Genomic DNA, 20,348 nt, shown 5'->3' on the forward strand with positions numbered 1-20,348 from the left:
TTGGTTTAATTTGAATGATCATTTCTCGAGTTATGAAGACTTCCCAAGTAACAATTTTAGCTTTATTATGGTCAGCAAAATTTCGTTTGGACTATAGCATTAATCTTCATAAAAAGCGATAACATCACCTGGACTCTCTAATAAAGCCAAAATTAGGCTATTTGGCTCTACCCTAGAAACGTCATCAAGACTTATCATTGTTGGTCATCAATGTTGGTCACCAAAGCTTTTAAAAAGCTATTATTTAACATGTTAGGAATTTTTGTTTTTTTCGATTCTGTGAGTTCTCGGAGTTTTATTTTTATTTTTTCCAGCAACCATAATGGTAGATGAATGATGATTGCATTATTGAGATATGATCTGGTAAAATTAATTGCTAAAATTGCAATGTTTTGATCATATTATGAGCCTCTTTTGTACTGCCAGTCAAGATTTTAGGTAAAATGTGTTTGAAATAGTATCTTAAAATAAATGCGCCTCGTCAAATCTGATGGTCAATCATGATGGAATTGATGGAAAATGGGCCTGAAAAAATATTTTCCAATGCTTGCATAGTGAATCCATCAACATGGCGTCATTTTGTGCCCTTCGATTTTGCAACGAACATGGCGTGAGTCAATTCATAGTTTTATTAAGGTTTAATGATTAGCCCAAAAATGCTACGATTTGACGTTTCTCTCGCAAGACAACCAATTACACGCTTAGGAAGAGTTCCTCATTTCTGAGTTGTTAATCCTTAGTACAGTAAATGAGGACATACATTTTAAATAAAAACGGATTGGTTGTTAATTACCCGTGGAATAAATCATGAGTTGAAGTCAAATTTTGTTGTCTGACGGCATCTTGAAATCCAAGATGGCGGCTTCCACTGAACCTTAAAATGCTGTAAATAACTAAAAATAGCTTGAAACCCCCACAATATGGGTATTGGCTAAAAGGGCTAACCTAGAAGAAGTAAAATTTCGCTATCAGGTGCATCTCGAAATCCAAGATGGCGGCTTTCACTGAACTTTAAAATGCTGTTAAATTCTGCAAATGACTAAAACCCGCACGAAAGCTTTACAAAATTGGTGTTTGTTGAAAGGGATAAACTAAAAGAACCAGAACCTGATTGTTTTTGGCAACCCGCTCGAACATTTTGTTTTGTCAAAATCGAACGATTTTTTTCCCAACTTTGTTTTTACTTAGTACTACATTTTTTGTCATGTTTTTGATGCATTTAGCACTTTTGTGTTTAGTCGATAGTTTTTGTTTTTTGCCATATTTGCTATTTATGTCATTGTATTATGTCTATCATGCTTATATGTCTAAATTGTATTGGTCCTATTAAAGCGAAAACTATAAGGTTATGTTGTTTCTGTTATTTGTTTGATTTAGGGACATGTGCCAAAATCGGATGTTTCCAAAATCGAATGTTGCCAAAAACGATCGGGGTCTGTATAGTGGTTGCTTTGTGCGATTTTGGGTCACTTGCAGCATTTCAGAGTAAAGCGAAAAGAGAAAATCGACTACTACTCGTTTAACCCTTTTACCCAATACCAATATTGTTGGGGTTTCATACGATTATAAGTCATATACAACATTTTAAAGTTCAGCGGAAGCCGCCATCTTGAATTTGGATGGCATCAAATAATGAACTTCGACTTTTACTGGTTCCTCTCTTTTATTTAATACCCATATTGTAAGGGTTTTAGGCGATTTTCAGTCATTTACAGTATTTTAAGTTCAGTGGTAGCCACCATCTTGGAATTTAAGATGGCGACGGACAACAAAATTCGACTTCTACTCGTTTATTACTTTCACCTAATAACAATATTAAGAAGGTGTCATGATATTTTCAGTTATTTACAACTTTGAAAATAAAAGCGGAAGCCGCCATCTTGTAATAATGATGGCGTCAAGCAACAAATTTTGTTCCAGAACTTATCAAAAAGGTGTAAAAATGGGAATTCCAATTCAAATATGTGCTTTCTAATCTGAGCGTGTCCTGTTTTGACATCTTGATCGAGAACTGTCACTAAGTTTTATGGCGGTTTAATAATTAATTAGGCATTGAGTGCTATTATAGAACATGCAAAAGAAAGCTTGGAGCAAACTTCTAAGTTTGTGTTTTATTATAGTTTAAACATAGCATTCCTAACTCTTTCTAAATAACTAAAACAGTATGTTTAATGGAAGATTTATGAGCGTTTTCAAAACCAGCTGAAAACAGATGGTCGATTCAAAAATACAAACATTTTGCATGACCATAATAAACCGTCATAAAACAAGCTGCACTAAAAAATCCACAATAAAACCATAATAAAACATCGAAATGCTAGTTAGCTTGATCTGTGTTACTTGGGTTATTACTTTTGATTAAGAGACCCCCTCCCCCCTTTCAGTGAGAGTTAGGGGTCCCAAACTATAATAGGAACCTTTCCTGGCATAAGAATCCTTCACTTGCAAAATTTCACGTAAATCAGTTCAGAAGGTTTCGAGTCAATAGTGAGCAGACAGACAGACAGAGAGAAATTTATTTTTATGTATATTAGTTATGTATTTTGATTAATATGTGTTGTGAGCCTACTTGGTTGAATACTTCTACTGAATCAAAACAATTGAAAAATTACCTTTAATTCAACCACGGTTCAACCGTGGTATTACCTTGGTTGAATTATAGGAAATCTTTCGATTGCTTTGATTCAATAAAAAAAATTAAAACAAATTGATTATGCGATGAACTTCTTTGCACAAAATGTTTAAAGCCCATATAGATAAATAACTTAAATATGTTTTAGACATATATTATAAAACCTGTTGATCTCAACCGAAAAAGCAACTATCGAGGGCAATTTGGCACATGTATGTTCCCAAGGAATTCCCACGTTACCATAAGTAACAGTGTTTCGCAAGCATTCCTATAGTAGGGCCCAAAGCTTGATCCTATCCCAAAAGGCCCAACTATTTAGAGTTCACTAAATCTATTAGTGTGTCACATAAATTATGCACCGCAAAACCCATTGGTCTTATCCCTGGCGTAATGTGTCTCTGCATACACATGTTTTACGCTATACGCCAACCAAACTCGAAACGCTTCTTGGTGACTGTTTTTTTTCTATTCTCTATGCTGTGCTATCTCATAAACTTATGCGAATTGAGATGGGGAAGGGACTAGTTTGCATATTTCTTACTAGAAGACACCACCAGCTGGCGAGTTGCTGCCTTCTTATAAACAGAAAGGGAAAAAGCACCTGACAATTGCGACAACCCAACAAGTCGATGATAGTTTATGACTTATTGCTACGAATTTATGATCCAGCGAGATATGATCGTAACTTGCGATTTCGCTAGGAGCTGGTGCTGTGTTGGTAATTTTTGTTAGTCAGGGTTTTTTTCAAAAATGTAGGATGTTAAGAATATTAAAACTGAGAACCTCAAATGTACGTATGAATTTCAAGATAAAATTTAAACTTATGACTCACCATAGAATGTCCCAGGTACTCGGCGGCATTGTCGGAGATGTAGAGTAGTTTCCCATTTTGCGTAAGCATCATGAGAAAACCAGACATGGCCTGCAAAATAAAATAAAAAAAGTGTATAAACAACTTATAAATCCCACTGCCTTCCCAACAAACACTTAAAACAGAAGCTCGAAACAAGCGCTTTGAGTTTTATTTTATTAGTTCACAGCATAGGCGGTCTATCCAATCTTTGAGACTCTCAAATCGAGAAAAAAAGACTAAGGAATCAATAAATCGGATCAATCGTCACAGATAACCAAATTAATTATGACCACTTGGGAGAAAGAGTCGAGCAAAACAAACTTAAATAAATATTCGTCGCCCCGTTCATCAAACCGAGTCGACAAATCGGTCGGCAGACCGATTGAATGCCCCAGATCAATCGAACCAGGAAAGGGACAAAAACGCACTTCACAGAAAAACAGACAGATTTAAGCCAATCCGGGGCTACCAATGAAAGGTATTAACTTTTTTGGCTATTATTTTAATTTTCGAGTAATCGCAACCCGTCATCGAATCGCGCAAATGGAGAAGACGTTTTTTTTTCTACCAGAGACCCAGTTTCGATCTCAAAGTGATTCGGCGAAAAGAAACGCTATCTACCAACGAACAAAGTTGGAATGATTGGTTGTTTTGTTGATCGCTTCCCACATTACTCCACACCACTCTACATTGATCCGGTGAGAAAGTTTTGCGTTATTTTCACACGAACTGTCACTTTTGAGAGGAGATTTTAGCGACAGGATACCTGATGACTCACGTGGAACCAGTTCTGTATTGGAAGAAAAATATTTAAAGCCCTTACACGTGGACGATCTTAACTTCGAAATCAGTTTCCTAACCTATTTTTGGTGTTTCCTGGTAGTGCTTCATTATATTCTATCCGATTCTGGTTATTGTCAGGTAAATTATTCCCAGAAAACATTGAAGAAGGTATATCGCAGGAACAACAGAATTCTTCAAGCAAATGAACCAGATGAAAAAATTGTATTAAACTTACCAAAACAACACATAACTACAAAAATGGAAGCGATATATCTACAATGACAAGATTCCAACGATTCGATTTCCCCACAAAAAAAGCAAAATAAATTATTTTAAGTAATTTGAGAAAAACGAAAAAAATCTCCTCGACCGAGATTTGAACTCCAGTCCTCCACTGACCGATATCTTACGACGATGCCGATTCATCAGCTGATACGATTCAGGCTATACGTGAGATTTTCTTTTTTCGAACCGGTCAAAGGAAGAAAGAGAGAGATTGGATAGAGTGTCAATTGAAGGACAGCTCATTTATCGTAAATAAGTTCACCTTTAGATAGCTTAAATCGTTGTCTACGATGGTTATTGAAAATGTTTTAATAGTCGATTTGGATTATCATTTCTATTACGATTTCATGTTAGCAGGGTTGATTTTTTTTACCTAAGAATTTGAACAACCAAGTGAAGACCCATAAAAACAGACAACGGCACTACTACCGAGCATTCGGAGGTTTTTGCCACTTATTAGTAGCTTAAATAGCTCGGATAATATAAGGCAGGGAAACGATACACATTCATCAATCTAAAACGCTCACTGAAGAAGATAGTAAGTTGCTATCGAAATACTGCAAGTATTTTTATACCGTGGTTGAATTAAAGGGAATCTTTCTATTGATTTGATTCAGTAGAATGATTCAACCAAGTAGGCTTAAAAATTTCTTATGAAACCAGAATATAAAGCTTCGAGAATTGCACAATATCTTGAATTTGAAAATTTTAATCAAGATTTTAAATGTCAAGTCACGATAAGTAAAAAAAATATCTTATTTGAACTTAAAATTAATTTAAAAAAAAACATAGTGGATGATTGAATTTAATTTTATAAAAGATGTAAATGTTTAATTTTATTTCAAGAGTAAGTACCAATGATCAAAATCAGAGATAAAACCTTTTTCATATTCATATTCTTCCAGTTATCAAAATAAAAGGCCATAGAAGTTAATTTTTGAAGTTCACAATAATAACTTTACATCATTTAAATTCATTTTTGAAAGCTTATACTGTCAAAATACGTTGTAAAATTTGATTTATCGAATAATATTATTGAATTGAATTGAATGATATTGAAACTGCTGAAAAATCAGGAATTAAAAGTTTCGTTGTGAAAATTGAAAGCACAAAGCAAAACAAATTTGGTTTGGAGGTTTGGATACAAGTGTATCATCAGGAGACACTTTTGACTTCTGTTATATAATACTAGCTGATTCCATACGAACTTCGTTTCGCTTTAAACTTGGAATATGTCATGAACAGTTCTTATGAAAGTCAATTGCAATACTAAATAAGATATCAGAAATCAATAGACCGTGCCAAAAAAAACCCCGTGTATAAATTTTGACCCGATCGTTGCTTAACAACACTATTATTGCCAAAAAGTTAAACCCTTTTCGGTGGCCTCTTATACAATCTTTGATATCTGAAATTGCCCTTCCCTTAAAACTCCCGTATGCAAATTTTCAAAGCAATGCATTGCATAATAACGTCAATATTGCTAAAAACAGTGAAAAATTAATTAATATGGACGATCCCTTGCGTCGACCTCTGGCAAAACATTTGACAACTGAAATCGATTGCCCGTCCCCGAAAACTACCGTGTGCAAATTTTCATTACAATCCTATGTCAAATAACGACAATATTGCAGAAATATTGACTGGTTAATATGGACGACCCCCTTTGCCGGCCCCTTACGCTGAATTTAATACCTGAAATCCATTGCTCGTCCCTCAAAACTCTTGTGAACCAATTTTCATCTGAATCCGACGTATAATAACGACAATATCGCAAAAACAGTGAATAGTTAATACGGACAACCCCCTGGGTGACCCCTGTTTTTAATTTGGATAAGTGAAATCAATTGTTTGTCCTTAACAACTCTATGCCAATCCGATGCATAAAAACGTCAATTTCACTAAGATATTGAAAAGTTGATCTGGACGACCCCTTTTGCCGGCCCCTTACACTGAATTTGATACCTCAAATCGATTGCACGTCACTCAAAACTATCGTGTACCAATTTTCATCTGAATAAGATGTATAGGAACGTCTATATCGCAAAAACAGCGAACAGTTAATATGGACGACCCCTTTGGCTGGCCCATTACACACACCTTAACACCTGAAATCAATTGCCCGTCTTTCAAAACACTCATGTGCAAATTTTCAAATGCTATCCCAGTTAGAAAGTGCCACCCGACTTTCGCAAAAAAAACAGGCAATTCAGACGATAAAATCGTGCAAAATAGATAAATTTTTCCTACAGGGCATTTCTACCGGAAAAGTTATAGGTTCGCCACCTGCCGTCGGTATTGCGAACCTGCTAAATTTGACGAAAAAAATTAGCCAGAAAATGATGGAATTTTTGTTCTAAGTTTCCTGTCAGTATGATCAGTGGTTTTAGTTTGATTAAATGCAATGAAAATATTGACTGAGAAGTAGGCGATGGCTTGTTGGTATCACAAGTGTTTTTTTTTCGCCCGGTCGCAGTGAAAATTAAATTTTAAAAGTTTAAGTAGTTTGCCATTGTGAAATTGTGAATTTTCCTTAGGATTAGTTTCTCTGTTGATTTCATTCACCTCCAGCAGCTGACAATCGTTGAATGATCCGCTGCAAGAGGAAATACACAACCTACTTCAATGAATGATGAGTTATTCCATGATCCTTCTTATTAATTTATTCCGAACTGATGTTCCACCTAAGAATTCTAAAAATTTAAAAATTCTTAAATTCCTTTAATTGATTTATAAAGAGGCGTGAGGTGATCTCCCGCATTTTGCGGGGAGAGCAGGGGAGTTTTTATCTATTCCAACCTTCTTTTCCATCTAAAGAAGCACAATTTCGGAAGCATTGTCGGGTTTAGTTTATAATGATGTGTTGAAATTACAGTTATGTTTTTAAAACGAGTGACTGGAAGCGAAGTGAAATGCACATAAGAATTTGCTTGAAATCGTCGTACAAATAACCTAACAGTTTGTTCATATGCTTGTTTTATAAATCATGTTCGAGGTTTAAAATTTGCTATATTAACTAAAGTTTTCTTTGCTAAAGGTTATCAGAGGTAAGTTTTTTTGAAAGAATTTATTTCGAAAGATTTTTTAATGGTTCTTATTTTTTTCTCTGTTCTTTCAGTCTTTATTTTCATGAGCGAATATAGGCGCTATATCTAAGGTAAATGGCCATAGATGATGATGCACAAAAATCCGAAACATGTGGTTTGATGGAACGTTTAATACAGGTATGATACAATTTATCAATAGATTCAATTTACATCGCAATGTTTTGGATTTCTGAGCAGAAAATCCTCATTTCCATCCACAGAAAGACGAACTATCAAGAGCCACCATCAAGGGGCACAGTAAATATTAGCAAATATGCTTCCAACGTGAATATTCAAAACATTTTATAACCATGGAAACGTATGGTACTGTTGTTCACGTTTCTTCCTCCCTTGGTTCCAATTGTCTCTGCGTCTAATACTGCACAGTGGGCCCGGCCAAGTTAAGATAAGTAGTAAATGTACTTTTATTACTCACCGGGATGCTGACAAGATCTGGCTATGTATGTATCTTATGCATAAGCATAAGAATAAGCAAATGCAATGAAATGCATTACATGCCTTGCCTAGCGAAAAATTTCCTCTTAATGTTTTCTACATCAGCACATTTTGGCCCGCTGATTTTTATTAATTAGTATGATTTCGACAGTTTTATATCGATTATACTACTGAGATGAATCAAACCACATAACACACTTAACATAAATGCTTATTCTCTTCACAAAGAACATGTACACTTCATTTGTTGAAGCTTTTCCGAGTTTTACTGAATTCTACCCAAAATTTGTAAGGTAGGTAATCCCCCTTTCTAAGAGGGGGATCGGCTTCAAACTTCGTAGGAACCATTCCCGAACTCAAACACTTCTTAACGATGATTTTCACGTCGTAGTTTCCGCTTCCATTGCGGACATACAGACATACCGAGCCTTTTCTATTAAACTAGCTGACCCGGCAAACTTCGTTAAACCTTTGAATTTCGCAATAATAATGAACATGTAAATAAGCAGAAAATAGGTAAATAATTATTTACGCTTATGAAACTGGATTGTTATCTTCAAACGGAGTGAATCGACACAGTTTTTTGACTATTTTCGTAATACTTCTGTCATATTATGGTAGTGCCCACCTCCAGGGGCAAAAATTTTCGAAGAAGATTGACTTCCAACAAAACTGGAAAGCGAATATCTTCTAGGATAAAGTTAAAAATCTATTTTCTTCCGTTTTACATTTTTTTTTCGTTTACAGAGGATCCTTGAAACCGATATGTTCAATTTCTATTAACCCCAATATAAGTGCCAAAAAGTGTTTTGTTGAAATGTGTCGTCATTTTAAGCAGTTTTGATCAACTGTCTTTCTTTTTTCGCCAAAACCATGTTTGAAATTTTCTTTATCGTAAAGGTACCAAATTTGTAGAAATGGCACAACACTTTTCATGGTATGAAATTTCGCAATTTTTTTATGCTGCAAATATATAAATATCAACAAATTTTCATATACCATTCTGTTTTTCGTTATCTATCATGCATTTGATATGTTCTCTGTATCAGATAATCTCCTCTTAATTTTTAAAATCATCTTTTTTATATCGACTTTAATTTTATCATATTTATCGAGAAATGGATGCTTAAGCACTGAACAAAGATAATTAGAACATTCAATATATGTGTATGTACATGGAATTTTTATTCACAGCAATTTCAAATCAAACGGTTATGAAATCTTTTTTTACTTTGAGATCTTGAATTAAAAATCAGAAATGAAATTCAAAAAAGTCTTTGTAAATCTAATTCAGTTTTCATTATCTCTGTTTTGGATCTTGAATCATATTTTCGTCGAGACTAAAATTTTTATTTTCCAAGCTTCTTGTATTTTCTTAATTTAAACGTACAAACACACACATATAGGATCTCAGTGAAACTTCAAGTTTCTTTGAAGAGATCTAATTTACTTAACTCTAAGGCGTACATCTTTCAAGGATATTATGGCAGCATTTTACAAATGCTAAAACCACCAGACCACAGAAAGGGCACTATATGTGCCGTGATCGGGATTCGATCTCATGGACTCTGGCTTAGAAGACTGGAATGCTATTCTCTAGGCCACGACCGGCGGCTCAAAGATTTGAAGATGTTATTGAACCAATTATCTGTTCTTGATTTCTGATACTGAGTGTTGGATCAAATTCTGAATTTTATTTTTACAAATTCAACCCTATTTATATCCTCAATTTTGTTTAGTTTCAGTTTCACATAGAATTACAAAGTTAATATTCTATTCTCGAACTAACTCATTACATTCTTGACGTTTACAAAAACCAAGTAAATCAATTTTTGGTCGTCTAATTCTATTAATTAAAAACTAGACGTCCTCTTGGTGTTACACCATAAATATGTTGCTTTGCAGTTGCAGTTGCTTTGGATATGTCAAAACTTCCACAGTCATACGTAGAATATTATTTTTCTTGAATAATATGACAGTCATTCATTTAACCGGAAAATAAACAAAACAAAATATCGGAGTAAATGAAAGAGATCAGAATTTTTCCCGCGCGTATCCTGGTCAGACAAATTTATTTTATCTAAAAACCTAACAATATCCGGGCATTTGATTTCAAAATTGTCAATCCAAAATCCGGGCAATACCAAGCAAATTTGGGCTAAATTCAGAAACTTCTCAAAAAAAAGAAAAAAAATTAAAACGAAAAGCACTTTAAAAATTTTTTTTCTTCGATACACATCAGAAATTTTGAATCGTATTTTTAGCATCCAGAATCCGTGCATGATTATTATGTTAAAAGTTGTTCAAAAAATTTCGTTTTATTACGCTAAATTTAAAAAAAAAAATTAACCTCTTAAGAGATTTTTTTATTTGGCAACTGAAATGACTAAATCCGGAAAATTCGGGTTTTTTTTATCAAAATCTGGACAACCGGGCTGAACGACTTGACCGGGCCCTTTAAATTTTGATTTATTAATTACCCGGTCAAGTCCGGGTAAAACCGGGCAATCCGGCTGGCTTTGTGTAAATTAGCTTCAAAAATTGGTGCCATGACTTTCATTTGATACGAATAAAAACTAAAAATTAATTTCCAAATTCCACAAAAACATTTTTGAAATTATCTCTCCGTTGTGTTTTTCTTCGCGTGAAGACGAACATAACAAAAAAAATTGCATGCAAATCGGATGATCCAGTGAAGAGTTTTGCGTGCGAAAACTTCAAAAAAGTTCAGAAGCCAATCGATTTATATTGATTTCAATTTTCTGTGAATTCTAGCTAGGCCGGGTAAAATCAACTAGTATTTATTTGATAGATCAAAGATTTAAAAATCAAATTCGGCAATTGAAACTCGGACTATCTTTTGAATGTTTGCTGCGTGGCTCTTCTGGCTTACATTCGAGTCTGACGTTCGCTGGGAAATCTTCACAAAAATCTCACCCTCCATATGAGGTTTCCCATTGTTGAACCCGCTCAATTAAGCCAAGAGCGTTGCGGCGAGCTAACATTCCATGAGCGCGGATTCGGCGTTGTAGCAAGATCAGATCACTCAATTTTCGCTCCAATAACATCACTCATGATCGCATATAGAGCAACGCGACGGCCGGCGACTTCGAAATTTCATAATCGATCTCTACGTATGTATGTTTGACTGGTTTGATGAGTGTGGGATCCTGCGCGATGGCCAACTTTCAACGCCCCGTCGCCTTTCCCACCTTCATTAACGATCCTAGCTAGATCCACGATATCCATCACTAGTTACTTGGAGAACCTCCCGCAGCTTAGCAAACAACTTCCAAACTCGATCGTTTGATCGACGGTTTTCTTCCCTCAGCCTCCCCCAGCTTTCGCACGGTCGCCATGTGTACGTACATCTTTAGGGTCGGATCATCGAAACGAGAAAAGTAAATCAAGTAAAAGGCGAAAATGACGATGATGAGCGGTTTTCACAGAGCGGCGGCGCTACTCCCAAAATAATCTATTATTATTAGTGATCGATTCCGCCCTTTTAACCGGTGGGCTGAAACCTAACCTCGAAAAATGGAAAGAAGAAAAGGCAACCAATTTGGAATGAATATTAATGATCTTCTCGCCGTGTGTGAGTCTGTTGATTTGTGAATGTGATTTTCAGACCAGGTGAGTTATGTACTTTTAATTCGCGGTCTCGGGGAAACACCTTCCTTTTAGCTCGAGTTTTCAACGAGCAACTTAAGCTGCCAGATAAACCTTCTGGCAGTTTTTCGATTCCTTGTTGATTTCTAGGATCTCACAGCACATGCCATAGTTAAGCATTTGGTAATAACTATCCATTATCACTGATTGTCGAAAAGTTTCAAACGAAATAAAAAAACATACAACGCAAATCATCAAAACGAACCTCAGAGCGATGATAGATACCATTGAAAAAACATGTCATTACCGAAAAAATCTCTCTGTGTTGGGTCTCTCTAGAACAGCCCATTATATCGTTAAGCATGGGGTTTAAAATCTCATTAAACGAAAATGTGGATCGATTTAATATCGGCTGTTTCAGGCAGGCAGGCAGAGAGCGGTAAGATGTTTGTACAATTTCAAAGCTAAAACCCCCCGCCCTTTCTCGAAAAGTTTGAGAGAAAAAACCACCACCCGAAAACAAGCGCAAAGTGTCGGAAGGTATGGATCTCTGTAATTACGAGATTATGTGCCAGGTTGAGGGGTTCATACTGTGTTTTTTTTTTTTCTTAGCTCAACTCCTCAAATCCTCGCGCACCGGAAAACGCAATTTACGAAAGTGTTGGGAAATTTAAATTAACCAACGACGATGCCCCTATGTAAACAGAAAGCATCGCGTGTTTGGGCCCGGTAATTGTGGGTAATGTTTTTAAATTATATTTTCCGAAAATAAGGGTTCTTTAACTGGCACTTTGATGGTGTGATTGGTGATGCAGGAAACTTTTTTTTGTGAATATTACTTTCAAGAACGTTGGGAAACGTTTAGATATTCTGAATTGAATATTAGGTAACTACAATAAAGTTCCCGTACTTAACTTTTTCAAAACTTCATCATCCTAGAACTTGTTATGAAACCTACTATAAAAGCTAATTAATCAAACAGTAGTAATATTCTTTAAAATCTTGATCATCAGGTTGAATCGAAAAAAAAACTAGAATAGCTTAAAACACCTTCTGTAGACTTCCATACATTTTTTCAGTAAGTGGAACATGTCGTCAACACTGCTCGCTACTACAACTCTTCATAGTGTTTTTTCACCAATGTAAAGCTTTTCACAATTGAACCACCTATTGCTCAAGGAGGGTCATTGGATTCTACCGCAAAAAAAAATCCTTATAAATTTTCCGACTATTTCCGTGGAAAAGATCAAACCTCTGTCCCTGGAAGGACCTCTATCCTGTTTTGTGAGGGTAATTTCTAGAAAAAATATTGCTTACAACCTATAACGGATCTTTCGTGGCGTACTGAAGCCATGCATTACGAAGCACTTTGGTCTAGATGAATTCATGTCTTTAGTCCGCAAAATCGACCAAGCTGTTTTTTCGCTTTTGGAGTTTGAGAGGTCAACGATACTAGCCTGCCAAACTCACAGGTCTATACGATGTGGTACCGGAGATGACCCAAAAATGGCACAGATAGGGTCTAGAACGACATTCACGGAAAAAGTGCCAACTGAAGGAATGTATTGAGGTCGTGGGAAGCAATTTCGATCCAATCTCGAATTTTTGTTTTCGTCTGATGTTGTTACCAAAGTTTCATAGAATGTTGCTTGTTATTCAGATTTTTCGATTCGATTAATTACTAAGCAGGGTAATGATTTGGAACCATTTTTTAAACGTACGGGAATTTTATTGTTACCCTGTTTTGTTTATCTATGAATGTTTGTCTGTCGGTCTGTCTATTCCCTATAGACTAAGGTTGCAAGATTTTTTTCAGCACACATGCTAGTCGGACAAATTGGGACTTTTCATCTAAAAACTTTGCAAAATCTGGGCATTTGCTTTTGAAAGTGTCGACCAAAAATCTGACCAAAAATAAATTGGGTATATGACCGTTTCCAGGACCGGGAATGGTTTCTATAATAGTTTAAGAACCCTCTGGCTTGAAGAAGAGGCGGCACCCATACAAAAATAACATAATATAGGACACAATCTGACTCATTTAAAAATGCTTTTCAAACATATTTTAACATAATGAAAGGATTCATTTTGATGATTGACAGGTTATGTTATATTTGGATGAACAGTTGTTTTAAAAAATATCTTTGTTGTAAACAAGGAGGGATCTCTTACAATTTTATTGTGAAATATTAAAGAGCTTGAAAGATTTTCGAACGATCTTGATCAAATTTGGCTCATAACTTATTGTATTATTCTAATAAAAGTACCCTCACATTTTTGTTAAAAGTGGCTCCGATATACAACCAATAAGAAGAATTTCACCAATCAAAATATTCCTTAGCGCAAATTCACTGGTGTTGGGAAAAAGTTGTAGAAATTTTGTCACTTTTAGCACATTTTGAAAATTTAAGTAAAAAAATGCAACGCCCAATGATCTTGAAAACATTTTTGCATGGTGATATTTTCAAAATGTCAAAATTTCTACCACTTTTTCCCAACACCAGTGAACTTGCTCTTAGTGATGATCATCAAAATTGGTATAAAACAAGTTTTGACGTAGTAAGATGATCTGTTGTTTTAATAAACCTAAATAATGTTATGGTTGATTGTGATCTCCCCTCCCCCATTCTTAAATATGGGAAATTGAAAGGGGAGGGGGCTCTCATACATTTTTTACATAACTCGGGAGCTGGCATATGAGGGTTATTGGGTACAAGAAATATATCTAGGTAGGAGTGTCTCATTTCTTAGAGCACCTGTATCCGTGGTCCAAACAGCCGGTTTAGACCCAAATTCCGACCCGAGCAACCGCATTGGTGATCCATTATACCAGTTTCAACTCAACTTTTTTTAGAGCTGGTATAAGGATTGATCCAAAACTGATGAGATTTGGATCCAATTTGACGCAGTTCTAAACCGTTTGACAGTTAATGGAACACGAGTGCAGTTGCCAGTTTTTTCATTGGATCGGATCTAATTTCTTTGGTTCAATTCTTGTATAAATTAGACCCAAGAATAGACCACGAATACAGATGCCCTTATTGTGGGAAGATGAGAAAGGAGGAGGAAGGCTCCAATCCTTTTTAGGATAACTAAACTCAATCAAGCAAGAATTTCAGGAGTAGGCGGCGACCGTGACTGACGGGTGTTGTTATTTTTCCTGCTGATTTTACTTCTGAAAAAATATTTTATTTTTCACTAGTGAATTGTTATTTGTGACAAAAATTCGTACAGAAATTAGATAATTTGAGTTTGCATCGAGTTTATTCTAGTTTTGTTTATGTTTTGAGGTCGGAAAGCCCAGTTCGTCATCGGAATTAGTGGACGATGTACGTCGGCTGTTCAAATAACTGGGGCCGGTACTGGAGTTGAAAAAAAATTTACAGCTACACTTGATACTTTCTTCGAATTATTCTACAAATCAGAGCTGAGTATACCTTTATTGGATCCAAATTGATATTTCCTGTTTAGTGTGGTAGTATATAGGTTGAAGTGAGGTTTTTGTGTTTTGCGATCTGCGTATCATAGTACAAGTTTCCGCAAAACAAAACTATGGCCAAGTTTCCAAGCTGTTCGTAATAAAAATATATTCGCAGGTTTTTCAAGAATCTACTAAGTATTTGAGCTGAATATAATTTTTTTAAATACGTTGTTCGAAAAACAATGTTTTTGGGAGTCATAAATAAACTCATATAGTGGAAAGAATAAGGTTTAGCAATTGCTTCGATAGCTTTTACTTAGCTCTAAATCAAGCAAAGGAAAAGCTTAAAGCATTTGCTTAGTTTGGTATGAATAAACATTTGCTTAGCGGATGTGTACTAAAACTTAAGAACATAGTTTTTGCTTTGAAAAATAGAGCTATCCAACAAGCAGAATCTGTAGTTTTCTTAAGTAAATTAAAATAAAACGATCAGAAAATTGAAAATTACGGCTAAAACAGTCACGATCTCAGCGGTGCGGGTGGTGGGCGTAAGAACGATCGGAAGGTATTTTAGGTCATGCATGACAAGCTCAAAAAACGCAGGTTGAAATTCCAATTGGTCTGGCAAGCAAGAAACAGTTAGTTCACCTGAAAAAAAAGTTTTACCAATTAAAATTAGCTCTTTTAAAATCATATTTAAGATTTTTAAGAATAAAAAATGTTTGTTTTTTTGAAACTTCAAGAAAAAAAATTGTTCAAAATTATTAAAATGATATTCCAAGTTCGGGCCGATTGGGAATTCTTCCACTATTCCCGGTAATCTGGAATGTTTGCTATTCGATTTGTTCAGTTTCATGTAAGACGAATCATTTCATACAACGCAAAGAATATGAAAAAAAATGGGTTGTCACTTCTATTTTTGTTTATTCTTGTAGAAAAAACCTATTTGAATTGTTTTGAAGTTCAATTTTGCCAATTTGATAAATTTATGACGTTAAAAAGTATTTTTTTTATTAGAAAAGTCTGCCGACGAGCATGCTTAAAAAATAAAGCAATTGCTTGGAGATTTTTCGAGCAATTGCTGCAGATTTGGGCTTTATTCATACCACAATAGCTTGTTCTAAAAGGAAAAGATTCTGTCTGAGAAAACAGCTGTCAAAACAAACTTTATTCATAGCAACCGAAGCAATTGCTTTAAGTGTCTACTCGACTGCTCGATTTGGTTTAGCAAAAGCAATTGCTAGGTTTTTTTCATACCACCTATAGTGTCAAGATTTGCTAATTATTTCCAATTATTAATGGCAATGGTTCGAATGATAACTTTTTGAGATGAAATACTCAATCGCCTATTATGGCATTAAATTGATTCAACCGATTTTATCTTTTATTGTATTGTATTCAAAATTTGCTATGTTTTAATTTAGCCCTTGCTATATTATTTAACAAAAAACAATCAAAAATTCATAATTTGAACGATCATTAGGGCAAGTTTAACAACAGATTTTTCATACGTTCTCTTGAAATATCCACAAACGCTTTTTTTTACCTATTTTCAAACATCCGTAAAAGCTCAACAGTTTTTAATAAACACATGAGGCACAAATCAAAAACACAATAAATAATTTAAAGAACAACGTTAGCTTTGACGTATGATGTAATTTTTAAATAATTTTATTTTTACTTCGAAAGTTATTTCAAAGCGTTGCTAATTGTTTGTTATATACAGATTTTTATATGTATAAAACTCAATTTGAATATTTGACTGGACGACTTAAGCATAAGTCGTTCTATAAATTATAAAATTGCACAGGGATAACAGAAAGGTACATGACCTAGCATTATGAAATAAAATTTCAAATGGTGTTTCTTTCAAATTTCAAATTAAAGCCTCTGGGTTATGAGTTTCCTTAGCAAATGTCTAGGAGCATAGGAGGTATAGGAAATACTTATGATTGCACCGTTTACCAAAATGGATCCTGATCTTTACCCTTCCCTATCTGACACAACTCTTTCCTTGAATACTTGAATATGAATTCGTAGACGTCTAGACGGTTTCCATAGCTATTGTAACCAACTCATCTCTACTTCTGACTATTTTAAAATTATTTTTAAGGTTTTGATCTGTACAACCCTCAAAGTACTCTGCAAAGTGATCCTGAACAGGATCCAGGAGAAAATCGACGCTACACTCCGATGGCAACAAGCTGGATTCCGATCCGGACGATCATGTGTGGACCACATCACAACGCTACGAATAATACTGGAACAAATCAACGAATTCCAGGACTCTCTTCTGCTGGTGTTCGTTGATTTCGAAAAAGCATTTGACCGACTGAACCACAAAAACATCTGAGCTGCTCTTAGACGACGAGGGGTCCCAGAGAAACTAGTCCATCTCATCGAAGCACAGTACGAGGCATTTTCGTGCAAGGTCTTGCACGACGGTGTTTTGTCCGAACCAATCCCGGTAACTGCTGGAGTGAGACGAGGATGTATTTTGTCACCGCTGCTTTTTCTCATCGTAATGGATGAGATCTTGACTGGATCGATTGACTGTAGACCAAACCGAGGATTGCCGTGGAATCCTTCAGCGATTGAGCAACTGAACGACCTTGACCTGGCAGACGATATTGTTTTGCTCGCCCAAACACAACAAGACATGCAGAGCAAACTCGACGACCTCACCGAAAGCTCCAAGGCAGCAGGTCTCAAAATCAATGTCGGAAAGACAAAGTCGATGGAAATCAACACAGAAAATCGTTCCAATTTCGTGGTAGCTGGACAACAGGTTGAGACAGTGGAGTGCTTCCAGTATCTTGGTAGCCAGATTACGCATGTTGGTGGTACCAAGAAGGACATCGAAACCCGGATCAGAAAAGCCCGATTTGCGTTTGCGAGTCTCCGAAACATCTGGCGCTCACGCCAGATCTCTTCCGAATCTTCAACTCAAACGTCAAATCCGTATTGCTGTACGGGTGCGAAACTTGGTGCACATATGCGGTGACGACGCGAAAACTGCAAGTTTTTGTGAATCGCTGCCTGCGGAACATCATCCGCGCTTGGTGGCCTGGCTACTGGATCTCAAACGTTGAACTTCATCGCCGGTGTCATCAAAAGGCGCTAGAAATCGAGATTCGGGAACGTAAGTGGAGATGGATTGGGCACACGCTGCGAAGAGATGAAAACGAGATTTGCTGAGAGGCGTTGATTGGAATCCAGATGGGCATCGAAGAAGAGGCAGGCCCAAAAGCTCGTGGCGGCGAAGTCTAGCCGTTGAAATCCGCACAGTTGACGAGAACCTTGGCTGGCAGCAAGTGAAGACGCTGGCTCCGGATCGCCAGCAGTGGAGATCTTTTATCTTAGCCCTATGCGTCGGTCAATCGGCGCCGGACCCTTAGGTTTCAGGAATGGAAGGTTGCTAGTTGAACCAAAAGAGCATCCTACTGTCATTCCTTCCCTTTTCCCCCATTGACTACCATGACATGGCCGGCGCCGTTCATAGTCATTTACAAAAAGAAGAGCATGAGTTTTGTGCATTGAGAATGTTCTACTGCTAATCCCTAGCACCAATCTTTGGACTTTGTAATACGTGAAACAAAGTCCTTTGACATCCTGGAAATATATCAATACCCACCGCTTCAAGGACGCACATCGGTAAGCATCAAAGAGTTAGCTGATTTGTTTGCTGATTTTTTTGAGCAGCAGCGTGTATAACTCAGTCACTCCTGATTGTACCAATGTGTACTTTAATACACTTTCTAGCTATGACCAAGGTTGCCGAAATGACAGAAAAATCTTTAATTTCACTGAATTTTGAGCAAATTTTCATCTAAAAATCTTTGTCAAAGAATACAGAATATTGAAAAATTCCCAAATTTCAAAGAATTTTTGAATTTTTAATGGATTTATAAAATTCTATTTTTTTGCCAAATTTAGAGTTTTTACTTTGAACTAAACAAGTATAAAAAGATTGGTAATTTTAATTGATTTTACCCAACTTGAATGTAACATATATTCAATTTATCATAAATTTTCAATGAAATTAAAGAAAATAGCATCACAGAAAACCATCACAGAGTTTTTGGGTAAGATTACAGAAAGTCAGAATTTTTTTTCTCAAAGACACAAATTTTTTTGGCAACCTTGGTTATGACATAAATCTACGCAGCCCGTTTTCACCGTCCAAGAAGTTCTAAAAGTGCTAAATTTTCTTGATCCCTCGAAAGCATATGGGCCTGATGAGATTGCAACATCACTTGTTCTAAAAATAGCTGCTTCGCTTGTCACACGGCTGAGCATGATTTTCAATCGATCGAACTCGGAAGGTACTTTTCCTACTTCATGGAAAATCGCATCAATCGCATCAATCTCACCGATCCATAAGTCAGGAAATGCTCATCGTGTGGAGAATTACAGGCCAATATTGATTCTTTGATGCTTCCAAAGTGTTTAAAGTCCTGATATACGAGAGAATCTATTCAGCAACCACTCCAATACTCACCGATGTCAAGCGCGGGTTCATCAAGAAACGATCAACCTTGATAAACCTAATGATCTGCAACAGTTTAAAAACTGCAAGTGGATTCGATATACGTAGATTTCGTTAAGGCTTTCGACAAAGTGAGGTACAAAGAATCGTAAGAGGAAAACTTGATCGATAGGGATTGCCCGAGTGGCAACTAAATGACTGTATTTGTATCTGCGGAATCGTCAAGGCTTTAAAAATATTCGTGGAACCCGCCCCTTTGTGTTCGACATGCCGTCCGGTATTTCACATGATAGTCGTCATAGACCGCTTATCGTTTATAAACGACCTTGCAATATTCCTTCAGTCGCCGAAACTGCTGTTTGCAGATGGTCTTAAAATCTACCGGACCTTTGACTCGATATTGAATTATGTTGTGCTTCAGGAGGACTTCAACCGATATTAGTATCTATTGTGCGAATTACCCGGTATGTAAGTTTACGCCGGAAAATGTAAGTGTATAAGCTTTTTAAAAACCAGAGACTCTGATGTCTATGACTGCGGTTTGAGTGACATCTCTCTCGTGAGAGTAACTTTCATTATGGACCTCGGAATAACGTTTGACCAAAAGCTCTCATTTGTTCAACACACCTAGACCACCGCAGCCAAAGCCTTTGCTTTGATCGGCTTCATGCGTCGGAATACAATCAGCATTGATGACCCGTATGCTCTGAAAACAGTTTTCTGCTCATTGGTAC

The 20,348-nt window shown here is 36.1% G+C and overlaps 1 protein-coding gene across 1 annotated transcript in view; it reads right to left on the reverse strand.

Moving 5' to 3' along the window:
* LOC129756201 (uncharacterized) overlaps positions 1–20,348 on the reverse strand; it is a 199,720-nt gene that overhangs the window by 82,852 nt on the left and 96,520 nt on the right. The window contains exon 5 of the mRNA XM_055753005.1: positions 3,465–3,554. Within this exon, the coding sequence (XP_055608980.1) occupies positions 3,465–3,554 (90 nt within the window). The remainder of the gene's footprint in view (positions 1–3,464; positions 3,555–20,348) is intronic.

This window comes from Uranotaenia lowii, chromosome 3 (assembly GCF_029784155.1).
Source record: "Uranotaenia lowii strain MFRU-FL chromosome 3, ASM2978415v1, whole genome shotgun sequence".
Taxonomy (NCBI): domain Eukaryota; kingdom Metazoa; phylum Arthropoda; class Insecta; order Diptera; family Culicidae; genus Uranotaenia; species Uranotaenia lowii.